Source organism: Alligator sinensis, unplaced genomic scaffold (assembly GCF_000455745.1).
Source record: "Alligator sinensis unplaced genomic scaffold, ASM45574v1 scaffold998_1, whole genome shotgun sequence".
In the NCBI taxonomy this organism is placed as follows: domain Eukaryota; kingdom Metazoa; phylum Chordata; order Crocodylia; family Alligatoridae; genus Alligator; species Alligator sinensis.
Genome location: NW_005842630.1, coordinates 472,601 through 487,413, shown reverse-complemented (window position 1 = coordinate 487,413; position 14,813 = coordinate 472,601). Strand labels below are relative to the sequence as shown.

The 14,813-nt window shown below is 44.6% G+C and overlaps 1 protein-coding gene across 2 annotated transcripts in view; it reads left to right on the top strand.

Moving 5' to 3' along the window:
- The window catches only part of ZFP91 (ZFP91 zinc finger protein), a 22,993-nt gene that overhangs the window by 3,960 nt on the left and 4,220 nt on the right, over positions 1 to 14,813 (top strand). The window contains exons 2-10 of one of the 2 annotated variants that reach the window (XM_025215208.1): positions 6,140 to 6,355; positions 6,633 to 6,669; positions 7,218 to 7,304; positions 7,848 to 7,970; positions 10,373 to 10,423; positions 11,550 to 11,628; positions 11,992 to 12,106; positions 13,994 to 14,093; positions 14,507 to 14,813. The exon at positions 14,507 to 14,813 is cut by the window's right edge and continues 4,220 nt beyond it. In XM_025215208.1, coding sequence (XP_025070993.1) covers positions 6,140 to 6,355; positions 6,633 to 6,669; positions 7,218 to 7,304; positions 7,848 to 7,970; positions 10,373 to 10,423; positions 11,550 to 11,628; positions 11,992 to 12,106; positions 13,994 to 14,093; positions 14,507 to 14,813 — 1,115 coding nt within the window. The remainder of the gene's footprint in view (positions 1 to 6,139; positions 6,356 to 6,632; positions 6,670 to 7,217; positions 7,305 to 7,847; positions 7,971 to 10,372; positions 10,424 to 11,549; positions 11,629 to 11,991; positions 12,107 to 13,993; positions 14,094 to 14,506) is intronic. The other variant, XM_025215209.1, reaches the window with a different exon arrangement.

Genomic DNA, 14,813 nt, shown 5'->3' with positions numbered 1-14,813 from the left:
CTGCGAGTACAGCGGATGTTTGGTGCTGGCTGCTGGACGGCGCTGGGTGCAGTCTGTGCTGAGTGCTGGGAAGATTGGTGCTGCCACTGGCCCCAGCCAGCAGCGACAGCATACTGTCATCTGGCACACAGATCCGGGGTCCTGCACACACGGGAGGGCTGGGGGCTGTGCCAGAATCCTCCTGGGGGGGGCGGGACTGCCCCCGGATCTGCACCATATGACACAGGAGGCTGCTGCTGTTGGCTGGGACTGGCGCTGAATCTAAGGGAGCCCGACTTCCAAACTCGAAATGTTTCAAAATTTTTGAAACAGTTCAGGTGCCCTTGTTTTGTTTCGAAACTGTTTTGAAGGCTCCTGTTTTGTATTGATTTTGCTATTTTGAGCTCGAAACTCATCGAAACAGCTTCGAAACAAAACACCCGGCGAAATTTCGTGCAGCTGTATTGAACAGCTACTTTCTAGAAGCCAATGTCAAATGAATCTTGCTTAAAGGCTCTGAGGACAGAAATTCCAGCTGATCCTAATAAAGCAGCTAGCTTTTCACTAAAGACTTGTTTGCTGTATTACTGAACCAAGCTAAAGAAGCATAGAAGAGCATGGTTATGTTGGTGAAAGTGTTTTTCATAGATTGTTAGGGGCTGGAAGGGACTTTGTAGATCATTGGGTCCAACCCCTTGCACTAGGCAGGAAAAGGCAACTGGGTGACCCCCAGTGACCCCTTTTGATGAAAGTGGAAATTGTGATAAAGAAGTTGGCAACTTTTGATCTTACTTATTTTTGGATTCTGAATTAGGGCTTTAGAATGAAGTCTTGAGTGGATTTCATACCCACCTGTGTATTTGAGCTGATATTTTACTGGAGTCCAGCCTGAGTGCAGAGAGAGGCAAACTGTAGAAGAGATTTCTGATTAGGTTGAGGCAGGATATCTGCTTATGTCCATAATGTTAGGACTGCCTCTGTGAGCCAAAACACTTCCAGTTGTTTCCAGTAGAACAGAATAAATAATGTATTTATCAGGGCCAAACACTTGCTTTGACAAACTTTCTTAGAAAACAGCTTGAATGAACAAGGAAAAAAGAATTAATGGATGCTTGATTTAGAATGCAGGCTTCTTGGAACTTAGCTCGGTGCTTAGTTTATATGCTAAAGCATTAACAAATGGAGTACTAAGCAGAGCTAGCAGCTTGAAATTAATTTCTTTTGCATATGCGTACTAACTAAATATCAAGAGGCACATGGCTCTAAAGGCTAGTTTTTTGGCAGGTGGAAAATCAACTTTTTAAACTGGCTCAAATGGAATATTCAGTTTTTCATTGAGGGAAAACTGCTAACACAACTGTTCAAGTCAGTTTTATTGATGACTCAAAAATGTGTATATCTGAGGATTAATGATGAGATCCAACACCCAAGAAGAACAAGATGTTGATGTTTTAGAAGAGTGGAAACAGGTTGGGAGTTAGAGGACTCTTTCAAACTCTTAATAGTAACTGTGGTCTTGCTTGCTGAAACAGGGAAAATTCAGCCAAAATTTCTCAAATTCAGTATTTAAGGTTTCTACACATTAGACTCAACATGGACCAACTTACACAGTTCATGGTCTAATGACTTAGTTGCTGAAATTCGTTGCTTCTGCGTTTTATGCTATATATTCCCACACATCACATGCACCTTTTTTCCAAAACCAAAGTGTGCATCTTGCCCCAGGGTCTGTTGTATGTGAGAAAATACAGTAATAAATTTAGGTTTGAATGAAATAATTGCATTATGTCCATGGGAGCATTAATTAGTCATGGAGAAGTAGGGCAGGAAGGGACCTCCAGAGGTCTAGTCCAACTCCCTACCTGAGGCAGGAATCATCCCTCTCCAAGCCATGCCATACAACCATAATCTAAACTCTTCATGAGACAACCATCAACCCTGACAACATAGACCTATCACCCGAACCTACCACAGGTAAAGCAGGGAAACCACAGCAGCCAATATCCTGCTCCTATAAAATGTCAATATAGGCTCAAGAGGTTCCAGGTAGAGGGCTACAACACCCCTCTCCCCCGCCCTTTTTACAGAGGAAGGCAAAAAAACCCCCTAGAGTCCATACCAATCTGACCATGAGCTAAAATTCCTTCCTGACCCCAAATATGGCCTTCAGTCTGACTCAGAATGGAGGGGCAAGACCTGCAAGTGAGGAGCATCTGGCTTTGGTCCCAGCAGGATCATTTACACACCCCAGTCAAAGTCCCTAGTCTTGCCCACAGCCAACACAGTGCCTCTGGGAAGGCTTAAAAATACCCAGACACATTAATAACTGAAAGAGGCAGTGGGGGCAACCAGCAAAGCCCAGCAGCATGGGAAATATCCATGGTAGAACATAGGTATAGCAACACTGAGATCATCTCTGACCAGTGGCTATTCAACCTCTTCTTGAATACCTCCAGTGATGGAGAGTCCACAACTTCCCTAGGCAGTCTGTTCTACTGCCTCACTGTTCTAATCACAATTCTAAAAGTAGAAAAAGTTTTTTTTCCAGATATCCAATTTAAACTTACTTTGCTGCAACTTCAAGCCTTTGTTCCATGTTCTCTCTGCAGCAAGAGAGAAAAGTATGGGTGCACCGATAGAGATTTTTTTGGGTCGATACCAATGGCCAATTTTAATGAGCCATATCAGCTGATACCGATCTGATTGCTGATATGCAGCCTGGCAGCTTGGAGAGCAGTGTCTGGCTGGTAAATCTGTTGTGGGGGAAGGGGCGTGAGGCAGGGCAGGTCAGGGCCCCTGCACTGAGGGAGAGAGTGGGGCTGGGGCAGGGACAAGCACTACACAGCCGGGGTGGAGTGTGGGACAGAGCCATGGCTTGGCTCGGGGGGGAGCTCCTGCCACTGCACACACCCCAGTAGGGCATGGGGGGGGGGAGGGTGCCCCCTGGATCTGCATGAAGGGTGAGGGTAGGCTGCTGCTGCAGGGCGGTGCTGGGGGTGGCGTTGGGTTCTTCCCGGCAGGGGATAGCCGCCCTCCCAGCGCTGCTGCCCACCCTGAGCACAGCCCCAGCTTTGGCCCCCCACCAGAAAAAGCCCAGCACCACCCCCTGCCACAGCCCACAGCAGCAGCCTGCCCTCACCCTGCAAGCAGATCCAGAGGGCACATGCCCTCCTGGGGTGCATGTGGCAATGAAACCCCCCTGTGCCTCCCAGACAACTGCTTGCAGCTCTGTCCTGCACCTCACCCCACCCTGACTGTTCAGCACTTGCCCCAGAGCCAGCTCCACTCCCTCCCTCATCACAGGGGCCTCACTCTGTCCCCCTCCCCTACGCCCTGTCCCCAGCAGACTTACCAGCCAGATACTGCCCTCTGTGCTGCTGGGCTGCGCTCCTGGCTGCCTGTGTGCTGCACTGCAGGTGCGCACATGCACAGGGCATTTATCAGCAACATTATCGGCCCCATCAGCCAAAGAAACCAATTGCCGATAATGTCTTCTTTCCTTTTATTGGTGCTGGTATGATTTGGGACCGACGGCACCTCTAGAGAAAAAGTGCTTTCCCTCTTCTTTATGGCAGCACTTCAGGTATTTGAAGCCTGCTATCATATCCCCTTAAGCACCTTTTTCACAAGCTGAACATGCCTACCTCCTTCTGCATCTGCTAATATGACTTGCTTTCCAAGACCTCGATCTTTGTTTCCCAACTCTGGACCCTCTGTAACTTCTCCACATCCTTTTTAAAATGTGGAGCCCAGAACTACACACAGTACACCACATGAAGCCTAATCAGTGCCAGGTAGAGAGGCAATATCACCTCCTGTGTCTTGCATCTAATGCTTCTATTGATGTGTCCCAAAACCGCATTCACCTTTTGTGCAGCTTGCATCCCACTGCAGAGATGTGTTGAGTCTGTTGTGTAACAAGATTCCCAAGTCCTTTTCTGTAGTGCTGCTATCTAGCCAGGTGTCACCCTTTTTATACTTGTGTTTTTGATTATTCCTGCCAAGGTATAGCACCTTGCATTTGTCTACACTGAACTTTATCCTGTTAACTCTAGCCTAATTTTCCAATCTGTTGAAATCCTTTTGAATTGTGCTCTTGTCCTCCAGTGTGTTCTCAGTGTTTCCCAGTTTTGTGTTGTCTACAAACTTGCTCAAAAACCTTTCTATGCCAGCATCCAAATCATTAATAAACACACTGAACAGCGCTGGGCCCTAGGACAAACCTGTGGGACTCCTCGTGAAACCTCAGACCAATCTGACATGGACCTGTTAAGAATTACACTTTGCTTGTGGCCATGGAGCCAGTCATCCACCCACCTTGTAGTAGTTTTATCTAGCCCACATTTCTCCAGTTTATGAAAAGGTTATACAGGACCTTAGCAAAGCAAGTTTGTTTGACATGATTTGTTTTTTTCCTAAATCCATGCTAGCTACTTGTTATCAGCCTTTCTTCCTCCATATACTTGCAAATGGCCTTCCTTAGGATATACTCTGATAACTTCCCAAATATTGAGGTGAAGCTAATTGATCTGTAGTTTTCTGGGTTCTCCTTCTTGCTTTTTTTAGAGAGACACACTGCATTGGCCCTTTCCTAGTCCTCTGGTACCTGTCCCATCTCCCACAATCTCATGAAGGTCATTGCCAAGGGCTCCTAGATCTCCTCTGCCATCCTTCAGGACCCTGGCATGAAGCTCATTTCATGCTGACTTGAATTCATTCACACCCAACAAAAGCTCTCTCTCTCTCTTTTGTTACCTCCTCCCTTAGCTTGTCCCCTTCCTTATTCAGATAATCCTTATTAAGTGTCTGGCTGCAGCTTAATTTTTTGTGAAGACTGAGGCAAAGTAGCTAATGTGTAACTTCATCTTCTTTGCTTCTTTAGTTAGGAGTTCCTCCTCACTTTAACAGAGGTGCCACAGTTTTCTTGGTCCTTCTTTTCTGGCCAGAGCATTTATAGAACCTCTTCTTGTTGTCCTTAACCTCTTTTGCTAGCTGCAACTCATTCTTTATCTTTGCCTTGCTAATTTTTGTCCTTGCAGGTTCTTGCTATTTCCTTGTATGTGTCCTTGGTGACCTACGCATTCTTCCATTGCCTGTATGCTTTCCTTTTATGTTTGAGACATTTTAGAAGTTCCTTGTGCAGCCATATTGGGTTTTTTTGCCATTCATTTTGTGATTCCATCGTGTCAGGGCAGTTTCTTGTTGGGCTTCCAATACTGAGCTCCATATGCTTCAACCCTTCTAGCTACGTTGATCCTTCAATCTATCCTCCTTAGTGATGCTTCAAGATTAATAAGATGCTTTTAAATTTATTTGAGTTTAAGTTAAAGGAATGCAGTAGTATGCAGAGAAACCTAATGGATATAACAGTGTCATAGGACTTTGAACTAAAGCCTTATTTATGTTCCAAGAGGCCTTGTTTGTGAAGTAAAGGGTGGAACATGTAATCTATTTTATTGTTTTGTGATAAATTCTAAACCCATACCTGTTAAAGCCCCCCTTTATACCATACTTTCTCAGATACTGCATACCCCAAATTAGACACATGCCTCATTTTTGAAAAATGAAGCCAAGAAGAAAAAAATCTTTCCTTAATACTAGTACATACAATTATTTTTTTTCAGAGAAACATGGGCAGCTATAGTAGGGGTAGAGAGGAACAAAAACTTATGGCTGCTCTCTTAACCCCCTAGCTGCAGGACATGGCAGATGCTGCTGGATGAGCCGAACTGCCCAGCTCTGCTTCTTGAGCTGAGCTGGGTGGGCTGCCAGGTCAACTGAGAGCCCAGTCCTAACTAGCAGCTCTAGCGGAGTTCATTCAAAGTCCACCCAGCTGGAGAAGAGGGGCCAGCAAGTTCTCTAACAAGATAGGGGCCTCACCTGTTTTAGCAGGTGCTGCTGGCTGCTTACCCAGCTTGGAGAGGAGCTGAGTAATTCAGTTCCTGTAGGACTAGGCACTTTGCTCCCTGCATTTCCTTGTTAAAGAAACTCAGCCCAATTTCAGCAGTTGATTTTTTGGGGAAAGGTGTGTCATATTTAAATACATTCAGTAGCACACACAAAGGGGCTGATCTGATTGCCATATTACCCTGTCAGGTTATTGCTTATTCAAAGTGCAGAAATGTGTTTTTATTAACCAAGGAATTGTTTTTCATCACAGATCCCAAAGAAGAAAAGGAAGAGGAGGAGGTTTCCACCACCCCCAGCCATGAGTCTCCTGTCAGCACAGCCCGGCCCAGCCGGGGCTGGCGTAGCAGCAGGGCAGCTGCTGCTGCTCGCCAACGTGACACAGAAAATTCACGTAGCTCCAGATCCAAGACTGGATCCTTGCAGCTCATCTGCAAGTCTGAACCAAACACAGACCAACTTGAATATGGTAGGTAGAAATAATGAGAGTCAAAAGCTTTGGAATTCAAATTTTAGCAGCCTGTTTTGAAGGCTAATCATTTAGGCTAGGGAGAGACTAGCACCAAACCATAAACAATGAACTTGATCAAATTGGCATAGGCATGTTGTCGGTCTACCCCGAACACACCTTCATTCCTTATTTCAGAATCGTGGTAGAACTATCTGGAGACAGATGTGCACATTGAAGTCTGATATGTGTCTCTTCTAAACAAATGTAGAAATTTAATGGTGGCATTTCTTTTCAGAGGTCACAGAAGAACATCAGTCTCCAACTGGAATCAGGTAGGAAACTCTACTCTGGAGGTGTGGGGTTTATTTGGTTTTTCTCCTCCTTGTTGAGAGAGATGAGAAGGGGCTTGCTTATCGCTTCAGTCTAAAAGATCCCAAACTTGTCATAGATGAGACAGTTTAATCTTGGCCTTTCCTTTGTACCCTGGATTGAAAATGTTGCCTGCAGATGCCAGGATATTTGATGTGAGGAAACAAAATTACTGAAAGCTGGATTGTTTTGTCCAGACAACCTGGCTCTTTCTCTAGTAAATTCTCTAATTTGTCTTGAAGGATCATTGTTGCTCAAGCCTTAGTAAAGCATGAAAAAGTAACATGATTTTTTTTGCTCTCAGGCTATTCACAGAAAGTTTGAATTGCACTGAAGGGGCATTTTAGCTCTCCCACTTGCCTTGATCTATTGGGTTTTGCTATACTTTGCTTGTGGAAGAAGGATATTCCATGTCCTCTCCTATGCCTGGGATTAAGAGCCATTTTAATTTATTTGTACCTTCCTATAAACAATTGCTGTCATCTCTTCTAATATATCTTTCTATCTGTAGTGATGAAGAGGAGATGCTCATCAGTGAAGAAGAGGTTCCCTTCAAAGATGATCCAAGAGATGAAACCTACAAGCCTCACTTAGAAAAGTATGCTTGATTATATACATAAGCTTTATGACCAGAAGATTGAACTAGCCAGTTTGACCTTCTTTACAACAAGCTAAAAAGTCTAGGCCTATAATTTCTGCATCAAACACATAACTTTCTGTTTGGGCTATAGCAGCTCTTAGAGAATTATTCCGGAGTCTGATATTTGTGAGGCCAAGTATGCCATGTTATTGTTTCCCTTGCTCAGAGCAATTAGCTATGAGTCCCACTACTGACTAGACAGTCCTGCCTTGATTCACTGTTAGGGTATCCCTGTTTTCAGTATGAGGTGGATATAGTAATAATAGATTGAAAGAGCCCAGAGTTGTTTATTAAATTCCTTACTCTAATTCTTTTTGACTAAAAGTATAACAGTTGCAGGTAGGTTACCCTGGTGGTTACAAGTGCCACTTACTCTTTTCAGGAATTGCTTGGATGGTTTGAGAGGGATAGCACTAGTTTTACAGTATTAGCTGCAGAGGGTGCTATGATAGATGGAGAGTGCCTGATCAGTGCTAGTGTGTCATGTTTGTATTTTTGCAGGGAAGGCCCAAAACAAAGGAAAAAATCCGGGAAGGGGAAAGAGGAAAAAGAGAAACAGAAAGAGATTAAGGTGGAGGTGAAAGAAGAAAGTGAGTTTCGGGAAGATGAGGAGCCACCCAGGAAGTGAGTAAAATTCTACAAACAGATGTTCCTAGAAGTTTAGAGTATGTGGGCGTTCTGGTCAGCATCTCACCAAGTAGATATTCCAGTGGCTGTTTTCCAGTCCAGGTTTTTTGGGTGGTAGGAGTGCTTTTACCCAACCTATGACAGAAAACTAACACACTGAAATTTGTTCATTTTAGTAGACTTACCTTTTCTGGCTTCCTGTTAGTGCTGGGCAAAGAGAACCTGTAGAACAACGTTTTAGTGTAGTTCAAGCTTAAATGTTCTGTAATGGGACTAGTCTGCCTGAATGAGTGCATATAGCATGAAATTATTTTTTTAAGTGGTCTTTTCTTAATATGTTTTTATTTGCTTCACCTATGCTATCTGAACTGTATTCTGTTGCAAGCTGATTTAGATGGAGTATAGTAGTCCAGTGATTTTAATGGGCTCCTTAACTCAAGCTGAAGCCCACTGTAAAAAAGACCTGAGGATGCCAGTCTGAAAAAGTGAGATTTGTTGCTCTGGAGTGTGCATCCAAAAAGAGGTGAATGTTTATACACTGCCACAGAACAGGTGCCCCTCTTTCATCTGGGCAGCAAGCATGTATGAGTATTGCAGGAAAAAGCTGTGTTCTTGGTCCCATAATGTTTTCAAGCTGTCTAGAAGCAAGCGAGGTTTGCAGCAAGCAAATGGTCACTTGTAGAACAGTAGTAAATATTTGCATAAATTTAAAACAAAACAACATCAGTTGCAAGTAGTTTGGGAGGCACCTCAGAGGCCTCAAGAAATATTGTGACTTCTTGACTGAAACAAATAGTTTCTTCTAGCAGCTAAGAAACTACTTAAACCCAAATCCCAAAGTGTAGCATGATCTAAAAATGGGTTTTTTGAATGGAAAATAGAGAGCCAGCTTCCTCTGCTGGCCTGAACTGATAAAGTCAGCTAGTTGTCGAGTCCTGCAATTCCTGGTTTAGAAACAGCAATATTGTCTGTTAGGCCTCTGTTGAATAGGAATAGAGCTGATTATATTTTTCCAATGCAACTATTCATTGAATTGCAGTTACACTCTGAAAAGTAACTTTTCTAAACATGTCCCAGAAATGGGGGGAGCACACAGACTAATGACACCTTCAGTAGCTCTGAACCAGAGATTCTTGACCTTTTTAGACTTGACCTCATTGTAATCTGAGCTAATGTGGTCAGTTCTGGACCACTTTCTGTTGGCATCTTGGAGTGCTCAGTGGAAAGCAACAAAAATTACTAGAAAGCTGGAACGATTTTTTTTTCCAGCAAATATGTCATACATCCTTCAAGTCCTGTCTTATTTCTAGTCTTTCCCTCGTGTCTTAGTCTCTAGATTGTGTCCAGTGCTTTTTTCTGCAGAGCAGAAATAGAAATGGTTTCCGTATTTGCTTGACTGCTTATTGACTTTAGCAATGTGGAAGCTCTTGTTTTAGGATGGAATACAAAGGACTTTTACTTTCAGATATCAGATTGTTTGGACAGATATCTTTTCAATACTTAAGATGAGCAAACTTGATATAACAGTCACTGACTATCTTTAACAGTCTGCAGTACTATGCACTGTCACATTGGAAAAGCTCAAGTAAGATAGCTGGGTCTCTTTGCCAGGCCTTCAAAACCATACTGCTTATTATTCAGTGCAGTACAGTCTCTTAAGTTCTGTGATTTTTATCAGGTGTCTTTATGTTAACCACTTGTATTTCTTTTTACTACTATATGCAAGTATTTGTATAATGGAAAAGAAAATGATCTAAAGATTCTCTGTAATCTGTTTGGAACCGAGGGAAAAATCTTTTGTACAGGGCTTCCCAGCTTCCTAATGAACTTTGGGTGCTACTGTGCAAATATATAATTGATCCATATGATACAAATAAGAGCCTGGCTACTGACTTAGCTACGGGAAAACATTGCATGTGTAAAATCATAATTTTTCAAGAATCTCTTGATCTTTCAGCTCCTCATTCTGCTTGAGATCCAGAGCAGTGGATTAGAGGGCTGGCCGCACAGTGCATAGGTTGCTAGGTTTTGACACTCTTGTACTGGTACAAAGAGCAAGCCTCTTCAATGGAAGGGCTTCCTGCAGAAGAACCATTTGGAGTTCCCACCAGAAAGAGCCTATTTCTGGGGGACCCTCTTGTGTGCTGTTCTGAGGGGTTGGAGGGATGTTGGTAGATTGAGGCTCATTTTGTGCCCATTGAAGTCAGTGGAAAGACTTTTCTTTATCTCACCCCAGAACAGGACTTTCCACATCTCTGAAATAGTGTTTTCTCCCATAACGCAGAAATTTGCTCTGGGTTGCACATGCACTGACTTGCTTTCCTTGTACATCTCAGCTGTATTTTGGAGACTGTGTTGAAAGCACTATCATTAACCCTATGCGTCTTGTACTATTGTAGGAGGGGAAGGAGGAGAAAAGATGACAAGAGCCCTCGGCTGCCTAAAAGGAGGTGAGTGACTATGGGCTGGCTACACATAACTGTTCCAAGATGTTGTGAAGTGGAAACTGGTTCATAATTGTGTGTCTGCCATTGAGTAGGGAATGAGGACCCAGTTGGTTATTAGAAAGGTAGCCTTTATTGACCACCCCATGCAAGGGAGTTCATTTAATTAAAAAGTGCCAACAAAACAGGTTGGGTGCATGGCAGTAGAGTTCTGGCTGCATACCAGAGCATCTTCTTGCAGCAATTTGGGGGAGATGTAATGCAGTGTAGGATATCTGGATATCTGACCAAACCTGAGAGACAGAATGCTTGCTGTCCACACCCAACACTGAACCCAATAACAGTTGACTGGTTCAGAATAGTACTTGATGTTCCAGGTATAGTTTTGAATCACTCTAGGCAGATTTAAACTGGGTTAGCAGACTTGTATGTCTTTCCACTTCAGGTTTAAACCACATGTAAACTGTTCTAAGTGTTATGTGTGTTCATGTCTTTTGTGTGGGGGAGTTTAATTTGCTCCCTACTGCCCTTTTATTACAGATTTTAATATGTATGGTAAAGAAACAATTACAGATTACTCTGGTAAACTCTGTGGGACTGGCTATAGATTCTTTTTAACCATGCCACTTATTTCATTTTGAGCTAGTGGGTAGCTTAGCAGAAGCAGGTGATAAGGCAACACTGTTACTGCCACCCCCATGGTAATAACCTTATACAGTGAGAAATCTAAAAGGAAACCTACAGGTGGTGAACGTGCAAGGTACTTTCATTACACAAGTTGAAATTAACTCGCCCAAATGGACTGGTGGATCTTTCATTCATGTTGTTGGTTTTGGCACAGAGTTTGAGTACAGACAAACAGTCAAATTAAAATGGGATAGCAGAGGTGAAAACTAGACTGGGGCAATGCAGCTGTCAAAGAAACAGGACTGTATTGCCCCAGTTTAGCTTTTACAGCAGGGTAATTGTAGGCAAACAGACAGTGTATCTGCTGTTCTGCCGAAAGTTGCCAATCCCTTAACTCTCCATAATTTCAATTTAAATCTGCTTGTCTGTCCCCTTCTTGCAATCTTTAGCTGCCTCCTCTTTGTATTTGCCAACTAACCTGGTTTGTTTCTTCTGTATTTCTTAGGAAGAAGCCTCCGATACAGTATGTACGCTGTGAGATGGAAGGCTGTGGCACAGTTCTTGCTCATCCTCGTTACCTGCAGGTAACTTGAGTTCTTGCACCCAGTTGCACTATGGGGCTAGAGAAAGGCAGGATGATGTCAAGGAGTTGGTTTTTGCTATACGAAACTACAACTTTACCTTTCAGTTCTGCGTAGTTACCTTTTGATAATGGTTATTACTTGTTGCCTCCTAATGAAGCTTGGTCTAGTCTTGTTGGCCCATATCCATATGGACCATTTCACTTGGTTTGCTTATTTTTCATTAGATCTCAAAACTCTGGGTGCGTTCTGTTAGCTCTCCAGTGATGCACCAGGAGATTTGCCGTAGCAGTGTTGGGTGACAACAAAACAGATACGATCTTCATTTTCACAGCTCTTTCAGTTTTATAACCTCTTCTGTCCTAGCACCACATAAAATACCAGCATTTGTTGAAGAAGAAGTATGTGTGTCCCCACCCCACCTGTGGCCGTCTCTTCCGACTCCAGAAGCAGCTGCTGCGGCATGCCAAGCACCACACAGGTACCAGGCGTGAATGAGGGGAGTCTGAACCTAAGTTGCCATCTGATCAGTGGATGGCGAGCGAGAAAAGTTAAAAATATCCTGCTGTTGCGGGGTGAAGGGAAGCATCCCATATGACAAGATGTTTCCTTCCTCTTGGAGTGTTGTCTGTTTTCTGCATCCTAATAGCCGAGTCTCTCATTACCAGGGATCCTAGTTTTTTCTCTTTTAAAAAATCCCAAATATTTACAATTTTAAAGTCATTTGGAAACCTAAGATTGCTGCAATCATTATAATAAAATACATTCCAAATACCTGTATATTTTGGCGTTTGATTTCAGCTTTTTTTTTTTTCTTATGGAAAATCCGAGCTCCCCCTGCCACCTTCAGTCACCAGGATGTGGGTCCAGCTGCAGGTGTCCCATCCCATCCCGTGTCGTCCATCTGTGTCTCCTTCCCCTGATATGCTGGTGCCCTGCCCCTACCCATATCATTGCCCCTCAATCCCAAGCCACAGCACTCCCAACTCCCAGCCTTGCTGGTGCCCCTTATTCCTGACCTGGTGGCCCCTGCCCTCAGGTGCCAGCTCCACAATGTGTGAGGAATGGGGTGGATGTGTGGGGAAGGGAGGGCATGAGCACAGGCAAAGGGAGGGGAGGGAGGGGGCACATGCCCCCGCAGATTTCTGCACCCAGAACAGGGTGTAGGGTTGTAGCTGGGCCAGACCAGCTCTGGGCAGGAGCTGCCTCTGCAGCTCAGCGGGTGGACTCAGTGCAGGAGGAAGCAATGCATTGCTATGGCCACCAAGGTGAGGTGCAGTGGTGGCAGCATGGAGTTATGCCTCCTCTTGCTGTCAGGCGGGTAGGGGATGCCTCACCTTGCCAGTCATGGTAGCATGGTGCTCCCTTCCTCCCACGCTGGGTTCTGCCTGCTGGGCTGTGGAGGCGGCCCCTGCCTGGAACTGGTCCAGCCCAGCTGCAGCCCTGTGCCCTACTGTGTGGGCACAGAAATCCTGGAGGGCACATGGCTAACCCTTGCCTCCATAGACTTACCTGGAGGGCCCTGTGGAAGCTGCTCTCCACCATACTGCCTGGCTGCCATATACATGTGTGCGCGCGCACACATGCATGTGGCACTCCCTGCAGCCCCTGGGAGGCTGGAAGGATGCCAGCTTGCAAAGGGAAACCCACAGTTTCCTAGGTTTTTATCCGTTAAAGTAGAAAATCCATGTTTTTCTTCTTTAAAGGAGAAAATCCACATTTTCCTGCAGTAAACAGAAAACCCAAATCCCTTCTCATTACCCAGTGGGAAGGAATGTTCTATAAGTTTCTTTTTGTTTGGCCTGTTTGTTTGGCCTTTTGCAATGGTGCCCTTTTGTTTTCATCACATGAAGGTGCCTTGGTCAGGCCTTACCTTGAAGTCATAATCCACCAAGCTGCCAGGACTTCTATTAAAGCTTGTTGCTTCCAAGTCACATTTTTCTTTGCTATATCTCAGGGTAGGCAACCCCCGGCACGGGTGGCAGTGTGTGGCATGCGAAGGCATTTTGCTTGGCGCACACACCTCAGGGCAGACGGCAGGGAAGGGGCCAGGGCTGTGCTGCTACAACAAGGATCACACCCTTTGCAGCTCCTCCACCATGTGCCCTGGCACGTCAACATCTGACAAGCTGAGTTTGTGGGCATTTTTGGCACTCTATCCAAAAACATTGCTGACCCCTGCTATATCTGAAAGGGCGATCTAAGTTCTTAACACTGAGATTGTTGCCTTGCTTCCCAAGTGAAGTCATTTGGAGCTTTAAAAGTTGTCAGTTGGAGCATAGGGCAGTTTTCAGATGTATAGTGTTTAAATCAACACTGGTTCTGATCCAGATGCCAAACTTACATTGAGCTATCTGCTTCTTTTCAGATCAAAGGGACTATATCTGTGAATACTGTGCCCGTGCATTTAAGAGTTCCCACAACTTGGCAGTGCACCGGATGATCCATACAGGCGAGAAGCCCTTGCAGTGAGTATTTCTGTCTTGCCTTGCTGTGCCAGGCCCTCTTGAGCATGTCCATGTTCTCTTTGAGTAACCCTTTTTGACTTGCAGGGTCCACCAGCCCAGTAAAGCTTAGAATCACAACCCCGGCTAGTTGTGCTTGCCATCCTCCTTTTTACGATTACTTTTTGGAAATGTTTTAGAAGCCTAACTATAAAAAAATGATGTGGGGTTGAAATGCCTTGGTCCTTACCACCTCAAGACTATATCAGTAGAGTTCTGAGGAAGCAAGGAAGGCAAACTCAGGTTATTAAAAAAAAAAAAAAAAAGGACAGCAGTAATCTGTCCTTTTTTCTGGTTTCCTCGCATCTCCTTTCCAGATCTGTTTCTCTGTTTGCTTATTGACTTATTTTCTTATCCCTTGCCATCCCCCACCCCAGGTGTGAGATCTGTGGATTCACTTGCCGACAGAAGGCTTCCCTGAACTGGCACATGAAAAAACATGATGCAGACTCCTTCTACCAGTTCTCCTGCAACATTTGCGGCAAGAAATTTGAGAAGAAGGACAGCGTTGTGGCACATAAGGCCAAGAGCCACCCAGAGGTGCTTATTGCTGAAGCACTAGCTGCCAATGCAGGTGCCCTTATCACCAGCACCGACATCTTGGGCACTAATCCTGAGACCATAACACCACCCACTGACAGCCAGGGCCTTCCCCTTCTTCCTGACCCCTTGGGGAGCACTGCC